Below are 19,875 nucleotides of genomic sequence, written 5' to 3' on the forward strand. Positions count from 1 at the left end.
TTCAAAGTGCTACAGCAAATACATTTTGCATACTCCTGTGATATCAAGGTTGAATTATTTGTCCTGGCACTTTGTCCTAGGAATACATTTCACTCAATGCAAGCAATGTTACCCAGATGGTATCTTGCCCTAGCAGCCTCATATACCAGTCCCAATGAAAACATTTGTAATATTAAGGTCTAATCTTCTGCAGAATAAAATCAAATAAAAACCCTTGGAACAATCATGAAGGAATTAGAAAAAGAAAATCTTGTGTAAATTACTAGAAACATCTCAGATTTCACAAGGTTCCAAATTTGGATTCCCTGACATTAAAATAGCAGCCTGAAACAAAACTACAGAAAAAATGCTGTAGTACAAATAAATTGGTACTTTTAGAATAAACCACATTGTAAATGCACTTGGATATACTGACATTAACATGCAGTCTGAAATGATGAAAAAGGATCACTTCCTTTCTTATGCTACTTTTCTTTCATTAGGAATTAAATACTCACAAAATAAAGCCTTTCTCAGGCTCTTACCTTCTTTGCCCCTCTTTGACAATGCACCCCTGATACCCTAACACTAATATAAAGCTTTCTAATACAGATTTGCAGCTACAAGTCTGGGTTGTTATTGCGTTTATGTCATTCTGCCCAGAAGTGTTTCGAAGACAACCATTTTGAAGCCAGTAAAGTTGAGTTCCTCTCTGCACAACATGATTTGCTGTGTCAACATTCTTCATTAGCTAAGATAAACTATGCAAAAATCTGAAAATGAAATTAGATGGTGCAGAGATTAATTTAATGGTAACTATCTTGTGAACACAGAGATAATTTGATTTTGGTCTTACAGCAAACTTTCTCACACATAGAATCAGAGCCAGGCTACATACCATGAATCTAAGCTTGGATCTTTTCTCTCCATATGGGTAGAGGGTTCATTTGCAAGGGCATTTGCATTTGAAGATTTGGGGCTTCTGTATTTTGGATTGCATTCTCCTTTTCACCATATAACTGCAATAATAGAAGCATGACAGAAAGTGATTCATCTTTACATATGTGTGCCAGGAATCTTGAAATGGTGATTGATTTTGGTCATAGCAACTGGTCTTCCTAGAAAAAAGAACAGGAAGCACAGGAAGAGAGTCCTGAGCCAATATTTTCATAAAATGTCTGAGACTGGACAGTCAGGTATCCTAATCTTCATTCGAAAAAAACACTCGATACAGCATGAAATAGAACAGATTCTTTTCATAAGCCCACCAAACTTAATGGAACCTTTCCATGACATCCAAAACCATAGGATCAAGGCTTGTATCTGTAAGCAGCAGCCTGTCAGACCAGTGGGGCCTTGGAGCCTTTCAGCACTGCAGCGCACAAGCGCACTAGCTACAGACTCCAACAAAGAGGCAGGACTAGGCATGAACCCACTAGTTTTGGTACTGGCTGCCAATGCAGAGCATGCCAGCTTCTCATCAGAGCATAAACTCATTTGTTGATGGCCTAGATTGGATGGGCGAGCGAAGTGCCTGGGTGGTCGGCGAGGTCTCCATTTACTTGCTGCTCTCGCAGAGGAACATTCAGTTTCCCACCAAACTCCTTTAATACTGAGTTTAATACCTAGTCCCATGTTGGATATGAACAGCAAGTAGTTCCCCACAGTGGCTGCACTCTCCAACCAGGGGTTAGAAAGAATGTCTACATACCTGTCGGGTTTGGAAAAACAAATTAGCCCTCCCACAGAGCTTTCTCTTGAACCCTCCAGCATGCAGGGTGAGAAAACTGAATACCTCTGAATATTTATTCCATAGTCCCTTGCAGTGCACTGAACTCCACGCTAAGTTCATTGAAACAAATACTGCATTGCTCATCTTGTATTTCCATTTTTTGTAGTGATATTGAGAGATATTTTACATTCAAATGCTATCTATCTTGAATTAATGAGGATAAGAAGCATGCAGTACATTGCTACATATTTTCAGTAGCCCTTATGTTGTTTTCACCCTGTGAATGTTCTTGAGGGGAAATATGCCACAAGAAAAGACATATATGAAAGGAAAAAGTAGTTTTACTGAGTTCCCTCTCCCTTCCTACTCATATATCTGTCTTTATTCTTTCTGCAAAATATCCACATGGCTGATGGGCCACATGAGAAGGGATAGAGAGAAATATTGAGCAAGAAAAAAATAAATTGAAAAGGTTTATTTCCCTTAAAAAACTGTGCAGCAAATGGAGAACAGATACCGTAATTCTTTCCTAATATTCTAAATTCTTTACCATCTCAAATCATATTCAGTGAGGACACAGCCACTGCATCTGTACTTCCTTGCTAATTTTTCAGGCTATACCATGCTCCAGTAACCACCTTTCCCAAATGTCCAGATCAGGCATCAGTCTGGATCAACACATATCCAGTCATAACTTCATGCTAAAACCCACATACCAGGAAATGGAGGTGCTAACAGGTTCATGCACATGGATGCAGGAATTCAGAAGACCAATAATCTGGACAAGCACAGATAGGACATCTATAGACTAGCTGTCCAAGGCCAGTTTATTTTCTGCTTTATTTCCTGGTTCACCGGTCATGTTTATATATACATATGTATGTGTGTGTGTGTAACTTCCACACATCCACACATATATATATGTGAGTATATATATGTGATCTTTTCTTCCAAAGTTTGTACCTATATTACCCTCAAATATAAAATTAAATTATTATAAGCTTCACTGCATTATTTAAAATACTACTTACAAGTTTCTATACATTTCATTGCATCCCTTTTTAAATAAATTCATGAAATTATTTTTACATAGCATTGCAATTAATTTTAGTTGAATATTCAGCCTTAATGGAATTAATATTTAACAGATTTCTGCAATCTGTCCCAGACTGTTTGCTAAAGAACAGTATTATTTCTACTGCTGCATTTGAAGCAAGAATTCTTTGAACTCTGAGAAACTGAGAAAATTAGGATTCATAACAGAATATTAGATTATGTCCTCATGCAACGCTCCTGAAACATACAAACATAGCCCCACATCTTGGAAGCTGTTGCTATAAAATCTCTCTCATGTAAGTAATCCTTACTCAGCCTTTAGTCAAATTCCAACCATTCAACAAAGCTCATAATTTCCTGAAAAGTCAACATTTTCTTTCAGAGAAAGTGGCCAGGGAGTCAGGTGATGAAATAGAAATGCTGAAATAAAAATGCTAAACCAAGAATTTAAGAGATAATGCATACTACTCAATTAAATCCCTTTGCATTTTCTTCCATTTTGCCAAGAAGTATTTTTCAATAATTTTTATACCTGGGAGCAAAGAACTCCTCATCAGTTGAAAGCCGGTACATAGGTAGCAATGAACACATCTTTTGTCCTATAAGGATTTACTATTTTATCAATGGGTGAATCTTGGGAAAACAACACTCAAGTCTTCTGTCAGAATTAACTGACCTATATTAATAACTATAGATAAAAATATTTTATGCTGTTGGGGCTTCTAAATTTTATTGTTCTCTGTGTTTTCAGCTCTCATAGATACAAAAATTTATTTAGATTAATTATGTTCTGTGCAAACTGCAGACACTTGTGGCAATTACTTCTATCTTTCCTGATCGTTCCAGAGCAAGCAAAGAAATGGCAGCACAGTACAAAGCCTCCTTTTGGGGGGGGGACTATTATTACTAGTTGATGGAAAGTTGTCTTCAGAATTACTTTGATGGTTATAAGCCATGCATGGATGTAATCCAGCCAACTAAAAGTATATTAGATTGGGTTTCCTTGTTAAATCACAGTAACTCTCTCCTCTTGATGCACTCTGTTTATTTGAGCTGACCTCAAATACCGTTCCATTTATGGTCTATATTTAGCCCTATAAATAGGATAGTTAAAATAATTTCTATACAAAATCTGTAGAGAAATCTAGGATCTTTCCCTGTTAACAGGAAAAACAGAAGGTAATGTTATTTGAGGAAAGGGGACAGTCACTGGAAATGCAAATTGGACAGTTGCTCAGATGCCCACTTCCGTGAGCAAGTATATTTTTCCCTTCTGTCATGCCCCGATATTTGCTGTATCCTGGGCACATTCTCCAATCCTCAAAAAGTAGACTGAGAGTAGAAACTGAGTTTTTCCATTCATTGTTATTTAGGAAGCCTCCTGAAAATTTTACTTCATCCTTGCCAAAGGCGCAGCAGGGAGCCCACTTCTTTCAGACAATCACAATATTTTGAAGCCTTTCTTTTTCAATTTGCTTGTCAGCTCACAGAATCACAGAGTGGTTGAGTTTGGAAAGGACCTCTGCAGGTCATCTTGTCCAACCCTCCTGCTCAAGCAGGGCCACCTAGAGCAGGTTGCCCAGGACCATGTCCAGATGACATTTGAGTATCTCCAAGGATGCAGAATCCACAACCTCTCAGAGAAGCCTGTGCCAGTGCTCAGTCACACAATGAAGTGTTTCTGATGTTCACATAGAACCTGCTGTGTTTCAGTTTGTGCCCATTGCCTCTTATTCTATTACCTTCCCAGGAATCAAGATAAGGCTGGCCAGCCTGTAGTTCCCTGGGTCTTCCTTTTTGCCCTTTTTGGAAACATGAGTCACATTTGCTTTCCTCCAGCCCTCAGGAACCTCTTCCAAATGCCATGATTGTTCAAAGATAATTGAAAGTGACCTTGTAATGACATCAACACTTGTGGGTGCATCCCATCAGGGCCCATGGACTGATGTATGCCCAGTTTGCTTAAATATTCCCATACCTGATCCTCTTCCACCAAGGGTATGTCTTCCTTGCTCCAGACTTTCCCCTTGAACACCAGGGCCTGGCACGTCTGAAAGCCGTTCTTGCTAGTAAAGACTGAGACAAACAGGGCATTCAGTACCTCAACCTTTTCCATGTCCTGTGTCACCAGGTCTGCCCCATTCAGCAGTGGGACCATGTTTTCCCTAGTCTTCCTTTCACTACTTATGTACTTGTAGAAACCCTTCATGTTGCCTTTGACATCCCTCACCAGATCCAGCTCCAGGTGGCCTTTGACTTTCCTCACTGTGTCCTTGCGTACTCAGTGTCTATTTTCCTCCCAGGTTATCTGTCCCTACTTCCACCTTCTCTCTACTTCCTTTTTGTGTTTGAGTTTGGCCAGGAGCTCCTTGCTCATCCATGCAGGCCTCCTGGCATTTTTCCTTGACTTTCTGTTCTTTGGGATGGACTGCTCTTGAGCTTGGAGGAGGTGATTTTTGAATATCAACCAGCTTTCTTGGACTCCCCTTTCCTATATCACCCTATCCCATAGGACTCTTTTAAGCAGTTCCCTGAAGGGGCTGAAGTCTGCTCTTCTGAAGTCCAGAGCTGTGATCTTGTTTTTTTGCTCTGCTCCCTCTACTCCATTTCCTAAACTCCACCATTTCTTAGTCACTGCAGGCTGCCGAGGCTGCCTTTGACCTTCACATCCCCAGAAAGCCCTTCCTTGTTTGTAAGTATGAGGTCCAGCAGACCACCTCCCTTCATTGGTTCCTCTATCACTTTTGTCAAGAAGTTGTCATCAATGGTCTCCTAGAATCTCCCTTTGCCCTGCCATGTTGTCCCTCCAACAGATATTGGAGTGGTTAAAATCCCCCATGAGGACCGGGTCTGTGAATGCAAGGCTACTTCTAGCTTTCAGTAGAAGGCCTCATCTACCTGTTCTTCCTGATGAGACAGCCTATAGCAGACACCCACTACAATGTCTTCCATCCCCATAAGCTTTCAGCTGGCCCATCACCCATTCCCAGGCAGAGCACCATGCACTCCAGCTACTTTCTCACAAAGAGCAACTCCTTCTTATCTTCCCAGCCTGTCCTTCCTAAAGAGCCTGTATCACTCCATTGCAGCACTCCAGTTACGTGAGCCATCCCACCATGTCTCCATCACCATCATCCCATCAAGATCACAGCCCTGCACCTCCATACAGACCTCTAATTCATTGTGCTCATTCCCCCTACTGCATGTGTTAGTGTACGGGCACTTCAGAGAGGCACCCCGGCATGTGAATTTCCCAGAAAGGGTCGGGGAGGGGGTTCCCCATAATTGTGCCTTGCAAGCACTTCCTTGCTTACATGCAAATCCTTGAGGTGATTCTGCTTAAGCCCTGTTTTGTTGATTATGTGTTCCCTTCATTTACATCACTCCAGGCCCTTGCAGAAGACCCAAACAGCACAGTACAGCCTTTTCATTTAGCTGCTGTAGTCCTTTTTTAACATAGGCCCTGAGTAAAAAGTCCCAAAGCCTCTGGTAGGGACATTGCCAAACTACTTCCAAGCATCACCTCAAAGATCTGCCTTGCTACCACATTTCAGAGCTCTACCCTGTTCACAGTAGTCACTGAGTCTTTGCAATAAAAACTCCTAATGCCCATATGTGGCAGGCATTTGCTGTTTACATAGCCATTAGCCAATCTTTCCAGAAGATTTCTTTCTTGCATGCCATTTTCTTACTTGGGTTACAAGTGCAAAAAAAAGAGGCCTGTAGTAATATGTTTTAACAGGCAAAAACTCAAACATGAAGTCACAGCTACAATTTTTTTCAGATGTGCTTTTCAGCACAGTCTTAGGGCAACAGAAAAAGCAATGGTTTTTTTCAGCTTTCATGGTAAGATTTAGCTTAAAAGATCTTTTCTTCAGGCTGATATCTACATTGAAAGCAAGATTTAATCAAGAATTACATTGCTTAATACTGCTTTGCAGAGCTTTGATTGATTGATTCAGCCTTCCCTTAGTCATATGACAAATGAATCGAATAAAGCATGAATAGTCTCCCTATCTGGTCTCTCCATGCTCTGTGGTGTTCACGCCAGCCTTAGCAAAACTGCTTTTTAAGATCAGTCTAAAAAAAAAGGTCAGAGCCCAACACAAACTACTGTATCAAAGAAATATGTAAATCTTTCCTTGTTCCATATTCTCCTTAGCCTCCCACTACAATTATAAAATTACAGAGTATTAATAGAAACTAAATAAAGCACTCTGAAAAGACGAATTCCAAAGATGCAAAATTCAAATGCCAAATAGAGAGCATGTAATTAGGTTCTTAAATAATTCTTATCACATTTCATGCTAATATTAGCACTTCCAAAAAACAATAGAAAACTGCAATATTCCCAGAGACGCTCCATTGAAACAGCATAGTGAGGCACAGAATTTTTGGTGAATTCTTATATTTTGATGTTATGCACAAATAACATTTATCTCCAGTTACAATAGTTAAAATCATTTTGCACTCCAAACAGAATTTGTAATATTTATAAGGTGATACAGAAAAAAAATTGTAGTTTTTTTTCTGAACCAATGCAACAGCAAAAATGAGGCTTTTCTGCTTAGATTTTTCAGAGAGCACAAATTAGCACAAACTAGCACAAACTTTTACTTAATTGGGCTCTTCAAGTAAGTATGCAGCAATGAGCATTAGTCTCTCCTCATTGCTTTTTAAAACCTTTATGTCTATCCAGGTCCCATAGCCTTACAGATTTTAATGGCCTTAATGAAGAAAAAGAGCATTGTTATTCAATTTGACTCAAGCAGATCTCCATTCAGAATGACAATGTCGCCATTCACAATGCTATTGTTAGAATTGTGTCATCCTTTCCTTTCTATTTTAAATATTGTTTTTCAGGAGTTTTTAACTTGCTGGCAATTTTTCTTCCTTGAATCTCAGGCTTAGCAAATAAAGTTGGTCAGTCGGTTGGTCAGTCTGTCTGTCTGTCCATCTCTCTATTATCTACACATATAATCTACATTCCTGCAGTACACAACGCTGACTGACAGAATCATCAGTTTGGTGTGTTATTTGGAATATCACTTTATATAGCTCAAAATCACTGTTGTTCTAAAAAGTGGGGTTTGGCAAATGATTTACCCACCATACAGTCAAATTAATTTGGATTTCCTGATGACAAAAAGGAATATTCACAGGACCGAGGTTTAAATATTTGCTTCTTATTGCTTGTGGTTCTTTGCTTGTACTAAATCTCAAAGATCTTTCTCACCCAGAATGGGTATATAACAAGGTATCAAAAACTGAGCGGACATTTTTTCTTTTGCTTTAATATCTTATAATATATAAAGCAATTTTACCACATTCAGGAGCATATTCTGTATTGGAGATGATTACATACCAGAGCAAGTTCATGAAAATCAAGTTTACATTTTGTACAACTGCAAATGTACAAAGGCCCAAATCCTCATAATTCAGATTACCAGGTTACATCAAGGAAGGCAAAGGGAATACAGGTCCCATCTTTTTTGCTAAGTGAAAAAAAGAGTAAAAGCCACTGCATTTCCAGAGGAAATGTAGGATCAGCAGATCCCTAAACTGTGCAGTATCATTTCTCAGAGATCATCTTGGCCATTACTCAATTCCTTTTGAAGATGGTCTTGCAGGCGGCCCCAGAAGACTGAGGCTTTGATGCACCATGTCCACAAGGTCTGTGCACCATCTTCATAGACATAAATATTCCACCTTCTTCTTTTCATATTAGAACTGCTTTGGCCTCAGAGACAGGGGATCTTCTGTGATTGTGGATGCCTGATCGCCATCCTTGAAGAATGTCAGCACATCTACAATACAGCTCAGCTCTCACACCTTCTACATCCTACGTTCCCACAGGATTTTCTTTAGCTAACCCAAACAGCTCATCTGCCTTGCATGTGGTTAGAATGTGACGAACTTTTCTGTTTCATTAAACTGATCACTACACTGTTGCTCCTACATATTAATGGTGTTGGAACAGATTTAAATCTCCTTTGTTTCCATGTAACCCTAAAATGGATTTTCTACTTTCTAAGTGGGCTGTGATCCAAATCAGGAATTGACCATAACCTGGAGTTAGATGCTATCTCAGCATGATATCAAATATTCACTTTGGCTTACACAGTTTGCAATAACATACACCAAGAACTAGCTGGAGCAGGAATGCAAGTCGCATATTAACTGAGCATCCTCAGCAGTGCTTCTCAGAGAACAAATTATTATATCTAGAAGAAAATATTGCTTTCTAAATGCTGGACCAATTGCTGGGAGAAACTGGGAGCTAAGAGGAACAGATGGTTCTCTCTCAGGCCAGGGAAGACTGAAGGGAGACAGTAGGATTCAGAGCAAGTGGAAGAAACCTAATGTCTGAACTCTCCTTCCCTCGTCTTCCTCTCCTCCCCCTCTTCTCTCAGGAGAACTGACTAATGCTAGTTTGGAATAACTAGTATGACTGCAGAAGTCACCAAAAGAGTACCAGAGTCCAGAGAGAAAGCTTTCAGCCCATGAGAACTGCACTCAGGGAGCCACACCTGATCCACCCAAAATGCTCAGTAAGTAAAAATGGGTTTCAGGAAGAAAAGAATTACTTACTGGTTTAGCCTTGGATCCTTGCTCTGGAGCTGACATCAGAGGTCAGACTAGACACAGACTTCTGTATCCTCCTTCATGTAAGAGGTGCGTATAACGGAGATTTAAATAATCTCTTCTTCCCTGAAAATTATTTTTAATATCAGATAACCAATATATCAGCTGTTTTACAAAATAATGTTTCTATAGACATAGCTGTATCAATTACATATATCTATGAAGGTGGCTGACTTGATTTTCTAATCAGGAAGTTTTTTAAACATGATTTCTTGCTCTAAAAGGTGATCAGTTTAAGATCACCATTGCAGAAGTGAAAGTTTCCCATTTACTAGCTGGCAGTATAGTCAGAATATGCTTTGAGCTGACTAGATGTATTATCACCTGTCAGCTATTTAGAGCTCCTATTAAGTTAGAAGATAGACCCGCACTGAGTCGGGGAAAACTACATCTGCTTCCAGACATCAAACTGACATTTCCTGGAAAGAAAACGCCCCACCTGTTCACTATAGTCTTTGGAGCTGCCAATAGGGCAAGCAGACATTATTTTCAGGATAACCAACTGAAAACAGATTAGCGAATATTAAAACTCCAGTACGTTACTCGGGACTGGAAGCATTTGTATTAAATATGGCACCTGCTGGAGACTATTCAAGAGAACAAATCAGATACAGGAATAAGGCCAGTAACAATGACTCTGGGGGGAAAAATGCCCTGAAATAAATGGATTCCCATTTTCCTAGTACTTTGACTAGAAACTGTCTTCTCATTGGTGCCTAGCACTTTCTTATATCGTGGCCAATTTTTTATTGACCTATGAGTCTATTAATCCCAGAGCCTGGTTTTATGGGATGTAGCAATGAAAAATAACTGCAGGTATGCAGCTTCTTATGTCTCTGTGGATAATTTCTCATACTCACCAACCAGTATTAAGATGTAATCAGGAACTCAAACAATCAGATCACTAAAACCATTGGTTCAAATTTCTTAATTTGAATTATATCTTCTGAAATGTCTTTCCTGCTAATGAAGGAAGGAGTTTGCTAAGCAACAGATTCAGCATTTCTTCTTGTGATTGAAACCCTGAGAGCAGTTATAAATACGAGGAAGTGGAATGCCTGGGCCATCGAAGATATTCAGCAATTTGATTCCTGTTATATTCAAAATTTCCGTTGGCATCAAGGGAAATAGCTGTAAGCAATGTTTTGCCTATAGTACCCAAAGCAAATGCAAGCAGGCATTTTAGCAGGATTACAAAGCATGTAGTGTATATTGATTTCAAAGACAGGCAATTTATTCACTAAATATTTTGAATATTTTTAAACAATTTAATTTTTAAACATTACAGAAAAACAACATAAACGCATGTATGAAAACTAGTACATTAAATAGTTGGAGCAGGCAAAAAGAATATAAATAGGTGTGTGGTAATAAGCAGTAAATATGTTTCAAGAGCCAAGAAAGTAGGATTTAAAGAATTTCTATTTTCATAAAATATAACTTACTTTTAGGGTTTTAGAAATCAATCTATGGATTGATGTGGATTTCACATTCTAAAGACTGCAAACATGAATCACAGATTGGACAGTACCAAAGTTCTGGACCGTACACATGAAGCTGCATTTGTGTTTGGTTAATTGAAAAAGAATTTTTAAAACAAAAGGCCTCTCTAGTACAATTACCTTCCCTCCCCCCAAGCCTTGTTTTTCTTAAAATTATCAGGAAGATACTAAGCTATCTCCAGATATCTATCTGGTGGCAATTGTGATATTAAAAAACAATTGTTAATTTGAAACCCTATCTTGCTTACAGCTTCACCGTTCTGAGTAACCTGTTCTTTGTAAAATTGCAATTTTGGTTTCTAAGGGATCTGATTTCAGGGTCACACTTGTATCATTCCCAATAGAATTTTGAAACACAGCTCTTCTTTCTGTGGAATTCCAAAGTTTTTAAGTTACTAAAACTGTATGTCTTTGTATATTTGCTGTAGATGTAATACAGTGCAGCAATTTCATTGAGGTAATTACGGTCCTCTGAAATCAAGGCTTTGTTGCAACCGCTAAAGTCAAACCTGAATGCCTTTTAGAATTTGCTCAGAATTTTCTTCTGCTATCTACCCTGAACTGAGAAAAATGTTAGCAAATCAGTTGATTTACTGATTGCATATCTATGCCAGTAACCACAAAAGCTGAAATTTAAATTTTCCTTTTGTATATAATGTTTTAATATAGTGACTAAAGGTGTTCTTACTCTACAGTTCTTCATAAAGAACTGCATGCATTTTACTATTTTATGAAATCCTTATTCAAGGGACCTCTCAAAAGGTAGGCAATAACTATAACAAAACCCACATATTTTGCTTGTATGTCTAATGAACGGACTAGTAGTGTTGTTAGTAAATGTGACAATTTCATTATATTTCCTGTTCATGAGATGAATTTAATTCAATATTCTTGTAACTAAAGGCAGAATTTTTTAGATTAAATTAACTTTCCAGCATTCTAGTTAATTTGCAAGCAAAAATGATTTTCACTCCTTTTCTTCATAGCACAGATTTCTGCATGTAACAGTTGGGACACAAATTACCTCCAGAGTATTTGCAGAGTAGGACAAATATTTCTTGTTCTACCATGAATTCATCAACAATATTTCTCAGAACTTTAAATCCCTAATTCAAGGGCAAAATTCCAGCTATATTCATACTGGAATTCTCTATTGAGAATAGAGACCTCTTTGTAAGATCCTTACAGACCTTTAAGATACCTTGATTTTATAAACTCTCTAACAAAGGCTGACTTGACTCTGGATTTCAGTTAGGATTCATGTTCCTGGCCCACTAGGTTGATAAGTAACTCCATTTAATCATGTAATTGCAAATAATTAAAAAAAACCTCTTTATGATATTATTTGATTATCATTCCTTAGAAAGGATTATATCTTGCTTCATGATAAGCAGCAAATGACAATCCAGTAATAAACGGCAGTTAAGAAAAGAACATACAAATATTTTTGGCTGTTATCTTTGATATTTTTAAAATTTGTCTTGGTTCACAATGAAATAATGATACTTCAGTTAAGCAGTACTTTAAAAAAGTGACAGCTTGATTAAAAATTTCCTATTTTATATTGAAGGGTTTGAAATTTGTATTTCAAATACATTGTAAGAGATTTTTAAACAAAAAAGTATCACTGAAGAATACTGACATCTTTCACTCAGACGATGCCGAAAAAAGGATGCCAACTACTTCAGTCAAACATAAAAATATTTTAAAAATCAGTAGCTGCACTCTCCTTAAACAATTTGATGTGATAAAATAAATAATAATTAGATATGTATAATGTTCATGTGTTATATATTTATACATAAATGCATGTATGTACGTACATAGATATACAATTCTTTATTTCTCATTATTAAAGTCTTTTGGAAAGTTTGTTCTTAGCAGATGCATTACGTGTTTTTTTCAAAAATTGAAAAAGAAATGCTACACTAATACTAGCCCTTGCAAGTTGCAATGAGTTATGTTTTACATTTAAGAAATATCAGTTTAGTCTGGTAGATGTAGAACAGTTTAGAAATTATCCTAAATCTGCATTTCTAGGGTTCTAGATAATCCTAGAACACTTCAAAATGGTTCAGGCTTCATACTGTTAATACACACCTCGAATAATTTGAGGACTTAGTGGTATTTTTCCATAATTTTACCTTGGGCATGTCTCTGCATCTTTTGAGCAAACTTTCAGATGAACAGGCTTGAGTAATGCATAGCCTATTTGAAAGTCAATATGAAGTCTTCATGCTCCATTACTTGTGTTTCAGTGAGCTCAGTTAATCAAATCAGGAAACAGAAATAAAACTGTGAGATTTAATTGACTAGTCACAAACATGCATACAGGTCAGATTTCAAACTCCGACTTTGCAATGTGATGGATGAAATTTTAGAAAACTGCAGCCACTCCAAGAACCTCTTAAACACAAAGTGAGACAAGGGTTGACTTTTCTCAAATTATGGGATATATTTAATTGCCAAATTATTACCAACTCAAGTGCCACATTCACAGAATCATGAAAATAGGACTAGAAGAGATGTGACATCTCCTTTTTGCCTTGTTCTAAAGAGATTTCAAATACTGTTTTTCACTTTTTATGAAATAAAATTCTTCCTTTCTGAGCAGTCAAGCTGTCATTTTCAAAGTTTTAAAAGGAATTGTAGGCTGAATTTTACTTCAGATTCCTTTGATATCCAACACAGCTCAGGAAGCTAAGGTGTGCTCTAATGTGAAATGCCCCATAGTAAAAAAAACACAATTCTCACCTTAAGTGAGGCACTAGGATGTCACTGCATTATCTACAACTTCTACAAACACTCGTGTTGATGTGCAGCTTTTCTGTCCTGCCGCATACCCTGCAAACATTTAGAAGATAAAGGCCTCACAGTAGAGAGCTTGAGCTTTCATTTGTGAGTCCAAATGCTGCATTCCAATATGAGACAGCTTTACAGTCCCCCGAACTATAGCAAGCCATACTGCCAGACTAAGACAGAGGGAGAAGTAGCCTTGCAAAAATGCAAAGGAAAAAATGTAAACATACAGTCAATATAGCTATCCTAGCCCACTGGGCATATATTGTTGGTCACAGCATGGATCTGACACTGTGGGGTATATTTACAGCATGGGGTATGGAGAACTACACACCAAACAATCGTGAGAACAGTATATTTTTTCTTATGTGAAATGCATTGAAAATTGACCCTGTTGGGATGTAAATGGGGAATTGGATTGTTGTGGAAATTCTACTGGTTTCTGTGTTTTTAAGTGTTGAATTTTCTTTTTAAGTGATCAAAAGTGTCTTTGAGTCACAACAGTGAAAGATGGCAAAGACCACATATTGCTCTAATTCTGGTCTTCACGACATCTTGCAGAGATTAATGCTTGAAAGATATTATTAGAACTTTTTGTTCCTTTATCCCAAACTGACACCATATGAAAAGCTTGCCATGATAGCTCTTCAATATCTTCTCTTTATTTTTGAAGCTACACCATGTAAATTAAACTGGGAAAATCACATCAAAGCTAAAAGAAAGAGCTAATATGCACCACATACAGACATTTAAACACCTGCCATATCCTCTCTTGCTCAGGTAGTAGAATAATCCCTCTACCCCTTGAAGTATGAGTGCTTCAGCCTTCCATTTTACATAGAATCATAGAATAGAATCATAGAATCATTTCGGTTGGAAAAGACCTTCAAGATCATCAAGTCCAACCATTAACCATGCCCCCTAAACCATGCCCTGGAGTACCCTGTCCACTCGCTTTTTGAATACCTCCAGGGATGGTGACTCAACCACTTCCCTGGGCAGCCCATTCCAATGTTTGACAACCCTCTCAGTAAAAAAATTTTTCCTAATATCTAACCTAAATCTCCCTTGCTACACCTTGAGGCCATTTCCTCTTGTCCTGTCTCCAGACACCTGACAGAAGAGACCAACACCCACCTCACTACAGCCCCCTTTCAGGTAGTTGTAGAGAGCGATAAGGTCTCCCCTCAGCCTCCTCTTTTCTAGACTGAACAACCCCAAATCCCTCAGCCGCTCCTCATAAGACTTGTGCTCAAGGCCCCTCAGCGACTTGGTTGCCCTTCTCTGGACACGCTCAAGCAGCTCAATGTCTTTCCTGTAGTGAGGGGCCCAAAACTGAACACAGCACTCGAGGTGCAGCCTCACCAGTGCCGAGTACAGGGGAACAACCACCTCCCTGCTCCTGCTGGCCACACTATTTCTGATACAGGCCAGGATGCTATTGGCCTTCTTGGCCACCTGGGCACACTGCTGGCTCATATTCAGCTGGCTGTCAACCAGCATGCCCAGGTCTTTCTCTGCCGGGCAGCTTTCCAGCCACTCTTCCCCAAGCCTGTAGCGCTGCATGGGGTTGTTGTGACCGAAGTGCAGGACCCGGCACTTGGCCGTGTTACAATTGGCCTCAGCCCATCGATCCAGCCTGTCCAGATCTCTTTGTAGAGCCTCCCTACCCTCAAGCAGATCGACCCTGCCTCCCAACTTGGTGTCATCTGCAGACTTGCTGAGGGTGCACTCAATCCCCTCGTCCAGGTCATTGATAAAGATATTAAACAGAACAGGGCCCAACACCGAGCCCTGGGGAACACCACTCGTGACCCGCTGCCAACTGGATTTCACCCCATTCACCACTACCCTCTGGGCTCGGCCATCCAGCCAGTTTTTCACCCAGTGAATAGTGCACTTATCCAGGCCACAAGACGCCAGCTTCTCAAGGAGTATGCCATGAGAGACAGTGTCAAAGGCCTTGCTGAAGTCTAGGAAAATAACATCGACAGCCTTTCCCTCATCCACTAGGTGGGTCACCTGGTCATAGAAGGAGATCAGGTTGGTCAAACAGGACCTGCCTTTCGTAAACCCATGCTGACTGGGCCTGATCCCCCTCTTATCCTGGAGCTGCCGTGTGAGTGCTCTCAAGACAAACCGTTCCATAATCTTTCCCAGTACCGAGGTCAGGCTGACAGGCCTGTAGTTCCCCGGATCCTCCCTCCGACCCTTCTATTGCTTCCTCTCTGCTTCTTTCTTTCCCCAAGGAATTGCTGAGTCCATGTTTACAAAGCTTCTTCTCACATACATGATAAGACTGAACAATATTACAATTCTCCTAATCACGGTACATGGTATATTCAGGGCCTTCTTATCACAGTTTAGTCTAGCAGCGAAAGGAAATGTTGATGGAATTGCGTCTCTTCTGAATATCACCAGGAAACCATCCCTGGCAGAGATTCTTTACACCTGTGAGATAGCTAGTGATGAGTAAACAGACTGCTGTGGACATCCACCAGCATATGATAAGGGACTGATCTACATCACCACTGAACACTTCCATTGACTTCTAGAGGCTCTGGTAGTAAACAGTGGGTTTCTAAATTAGTTTCTCAAGGAAAGTCTTCTCTTCAAAAACCTTTTGCAACCTTACTTCTCCATTTGAATTAACCACACTAAGCCCATTGCTGTATTACCAATATTGATAATTTCAAGGTATATATATATATCTCCAGCAAGCACAACAACATTAAGTTTTTGTGGTATTGCTTCTTTGTTGCAGTAAAACATTGAAAAAAGTCTTATTTTACAGCAAAAAAACCCAGACCATGTCGTGGTTCCATAGAGGAGCAAGACTTTTGTAAAAGATAACATAAAAAACTGTGTCCTTCCTTTAACTATCAAAAGGAAATATTGTACCACAAGCCTAGCAGAGAAAAGCTGACTCTATGTTATCATTGATAATGATAATATAAGTAATAATATAATGATAATGATAATATAAGTAATATTACTGTAATAAGTAATACAGCTTAGTATTTATTTCAAAGTGCTCACACAGCAAAATAAAAGGATTGATCAATCACCCATGCCTGTATTTAAATAAGGAAACCATGCTTTCTTTCACCTAAAAGCACTTCAGAAAAGCGAATTCTAAATACTGTCCCATTTTCAAATATTGACACTGGGATATATGGAAAGTTGAAATGCTTGCAAAACTTACCACAGTGACAAAATTCAATGTGAATTAAACGTTGATATCCTGACTCTTTAACCAGTAAAGCAATATGAATACAAGAGCTGGCAAATAAATTGAGTAGGAAGATGCATTTTCATATAGACATTTTTCCAAGGGGAAATGAATATTATCTTCCATTTTCTAGTTAAAAAATACAGTGAAGATTACTCATCCCTAAAAGAGGTGTTAGCACACTAGTTACTGCTAATCTAGGAGCAATAATAGTTGATATAAGTGCAGAAGTGTTATGAAAACATGCCTCGTATATCAATGATATGAAAAAAAACTATTGTATTTCAGAAAGTTTCAAAGCTTAATTCCTGCTTATTTAAGCACATGTACAATTTTTATACTTAGATTAGAAGTTAATGGTACACTGCACCAGAATCCGTAATTTACCTATATGGTATTAATATATGCTATGGGAACTTCCACTTCTGAATTAAATACAATCACTGTTGAAGGATTATTTATCTTGGCTTAGATCTTTACCAAATAGTATAAGCCCTGCCTACAGATGAGTTGGTAAGTGGGTGTTCACTGCTTCACAGTTACCCACTGAAAGCTCAATGCATCTCAGAAGCCACAGAAACAGACACAGTAAGCAAAAAGGGGGTGTATGAATCTTGTAATATTTATGAGTATTAATGGTGAAACACAAAATAAATTTCCAGGGCTATCCAGAGCTAAAGTGCTTATTGGAAGAGGAGTCTCTGAGCTACAGAAAGTCCTCCTTCAATAGACTAATGTCTTTTCAAGGCAACTACTGCATCTCTCTTGTCAACCAGTTTAATAACTGCTGTAACTCAAGAAGATGCAATACTCTGGTCACTGAGCAAAAAAGTTTGAAAGCCCTCCAGAGGTAGATCTTACCATATACATCATAATCTCATTTGAAAATCTATTTTTGTCTCCTCCACTGTTCTTGTGTATATTACGATCAAAATCTGACAGACCGATACGCTATCAAAGATCGGAATAAGCATTTTAAATGAAAAGCCATTACCTAGAATATTGACTAGCATGAGAGCATTTAAATACTTCAAGTCTTGGCAGACTTCAGTAATCTCACAAAAATGGCACCTGTCTTCACGTGTTGTATACCAGCCTTGCTGCATTAAAATCAATGAATTTATGACTATTTCCAGCAGACAGGGATCTGGCCCAAAGAAAGTATAATTCAGCATATCATAGTACCAGTTCAAGCACAGTTAAAGACAGTATAATGGCACATCAAAAACAGGGAAAAGCTTTTGTATGTTTGCCTTAAAAGTGCCTTTTATGTCTGCAGGTAAAAAAAAAAATCCTTTTACATTTCATTTTCAATCAGAGGCTTACAGCTGTTAGAATCATGAATTATTACTTATGAAAATATAGTCATGAAAAATTAGTTTAAAAACAGATCCTGCAACTTAAAGTTCGAGTGAGATAGAAAGTTATTTTTTCATAATAATTTCTTCAGCACAGCAGCTGTCACGAGGACACTTGTGAAAAATGACAGGAGAAGGAGACTATCTTGTTAACACATCAAGGATGAGCACAACTGTCTTAACTTCAATCCAGTGCTCTTTTCATCTGAATGCAGCACAAGAACACTAAATGTTCTCCAGACAAGGGATGGCTCCCACTCTCCTCTGCCACTTATTCCTTCTTTCCACCAATCTTCTGATTTATATACACATTTGAAAAATAATCTATGCTTGCAGAGATGGACGTTTGTCTTTCATTGTCCTTAAATTCCACAGTTTTGTGCAACCTACAGAGTGCTGTCTTTAGGCCAGCATCCTAGAAACAGGTTTAGAGCCTAAATGAACTGCAGGAAATTCCCATGAAGGTGTGAACCGACAAGATTTTGGCCTTGAGTTTCTAACATACAGCTTGGCCATTACATGTCAAAGGGGAAAGGGTATAACAAGTGTAAATCGTGGACCATTTCCCATACAGACTTTAGTCTGACACTTGACTCCAAGCTTGTTACAAGGAAAGCTCTTAATTCTGACATTAAGGAACCAAAAACCCAGCCTGCTACACACCTCATAGTTTTGTGGAGGTTTTTAATTTATTTTTTCCTTTTATTTTCACCTCTCTCCTGCTCACACAATCCCTGACTGCAGTAATTGTCCCTTTCTCAGTGGAATCATGCCCTGACACATGCCAAATGTATCAGCTTAGACTTTGTAGCAGCACTATACCCTCAATGCTAGCACAACCCAGAGAGGCAGCCTTCTCTCCTCTATCCTTTTCACTTCCTCTCTTCAGCACACACACTGAGGATTCTTTGTGCACATCCAAATTCATTTGCATGTAAATGTGGAGTTCCTCTGCCTACGATTCTGAGGCAAAAGTGGCAGAAAAACAGCTCTGCCCCTGGATTTGAACCTTCAAAGAGACGACAACTGAAAAGGCCCTTCTTAATATTAACACACATAGAAAAAACGTTACCAGTTAAGTGTGATGCTCAGTTGCTGAATTAGCATAACTAAGGATTTTATCTCATCCTATGGAAAACCAATAGGCAAACTAACTCAATTTTGGAAAGTATACATCAGTTCTTCAGTGGCAGGGGTGGTCGTGGTGGTAAATTTGTTTGTGGAGATGTATATATCACATATACAGGTTCTAATAGATGATGTGGAAGGTGCGACACCTTTGTGCCCTTCGTTAAATTAATATCCTTCTGTGAGGTTGAAATTTTTACCTAATTTCTTGGATCCATCTTTTCGATCCATGAGAGTGTGCACCCATGGTAGTGGCACTGTAATTAGGTTCTTCACTTTTGCACCAAGAGGAGGAAATAATGTGAAAGCCATTTCAATTGTTTGATGCTTTTTGATGCTTCTTACAGCAGCAGTGGAACCTGAAGAAGAGGAAAAAATATATAATGACCAATATCTTTCCTCTGATATATATAAAAATGCAATTGTCATTCACAGTAATAAGCT

General features: G+C 38.6%; 1 protein-coding gene across 1 annotated transcript in view; it reads right to left on the minus strand.

The window, feature by feature from the left end:
- Nucleotides 1–19,599: 19,599 nt before the first annotated feature.
- Nucleotides 19,600–19,875, minus strand: part of IQCM (IQ motif containing M) — a 42,363-nt gene continuing 42,087 nt past the window's right edge. The window contains 1 exon segment of the mRNA XM_052815460.1: nucleotides 19,600–19,790. Coding sequence (XP_052671420.1) covers nucleotides 19,600–19,790 — 191 coding nt within the window.

This window comes from Harpia harpyja, chromosome 2, assembly GCF_026419915.1.
Source record: "Harpia harpyja isolate bHarHar1 chromosome 2, bHarHar1 primary haplotype, whole genome shotgun sequence".
Taxonomy (NCBI): Eukaryota; Metazoa; Chordata; class Aves; order Accipitriformes; family Accipitridae; genus Harpia; species Harpia harpyja.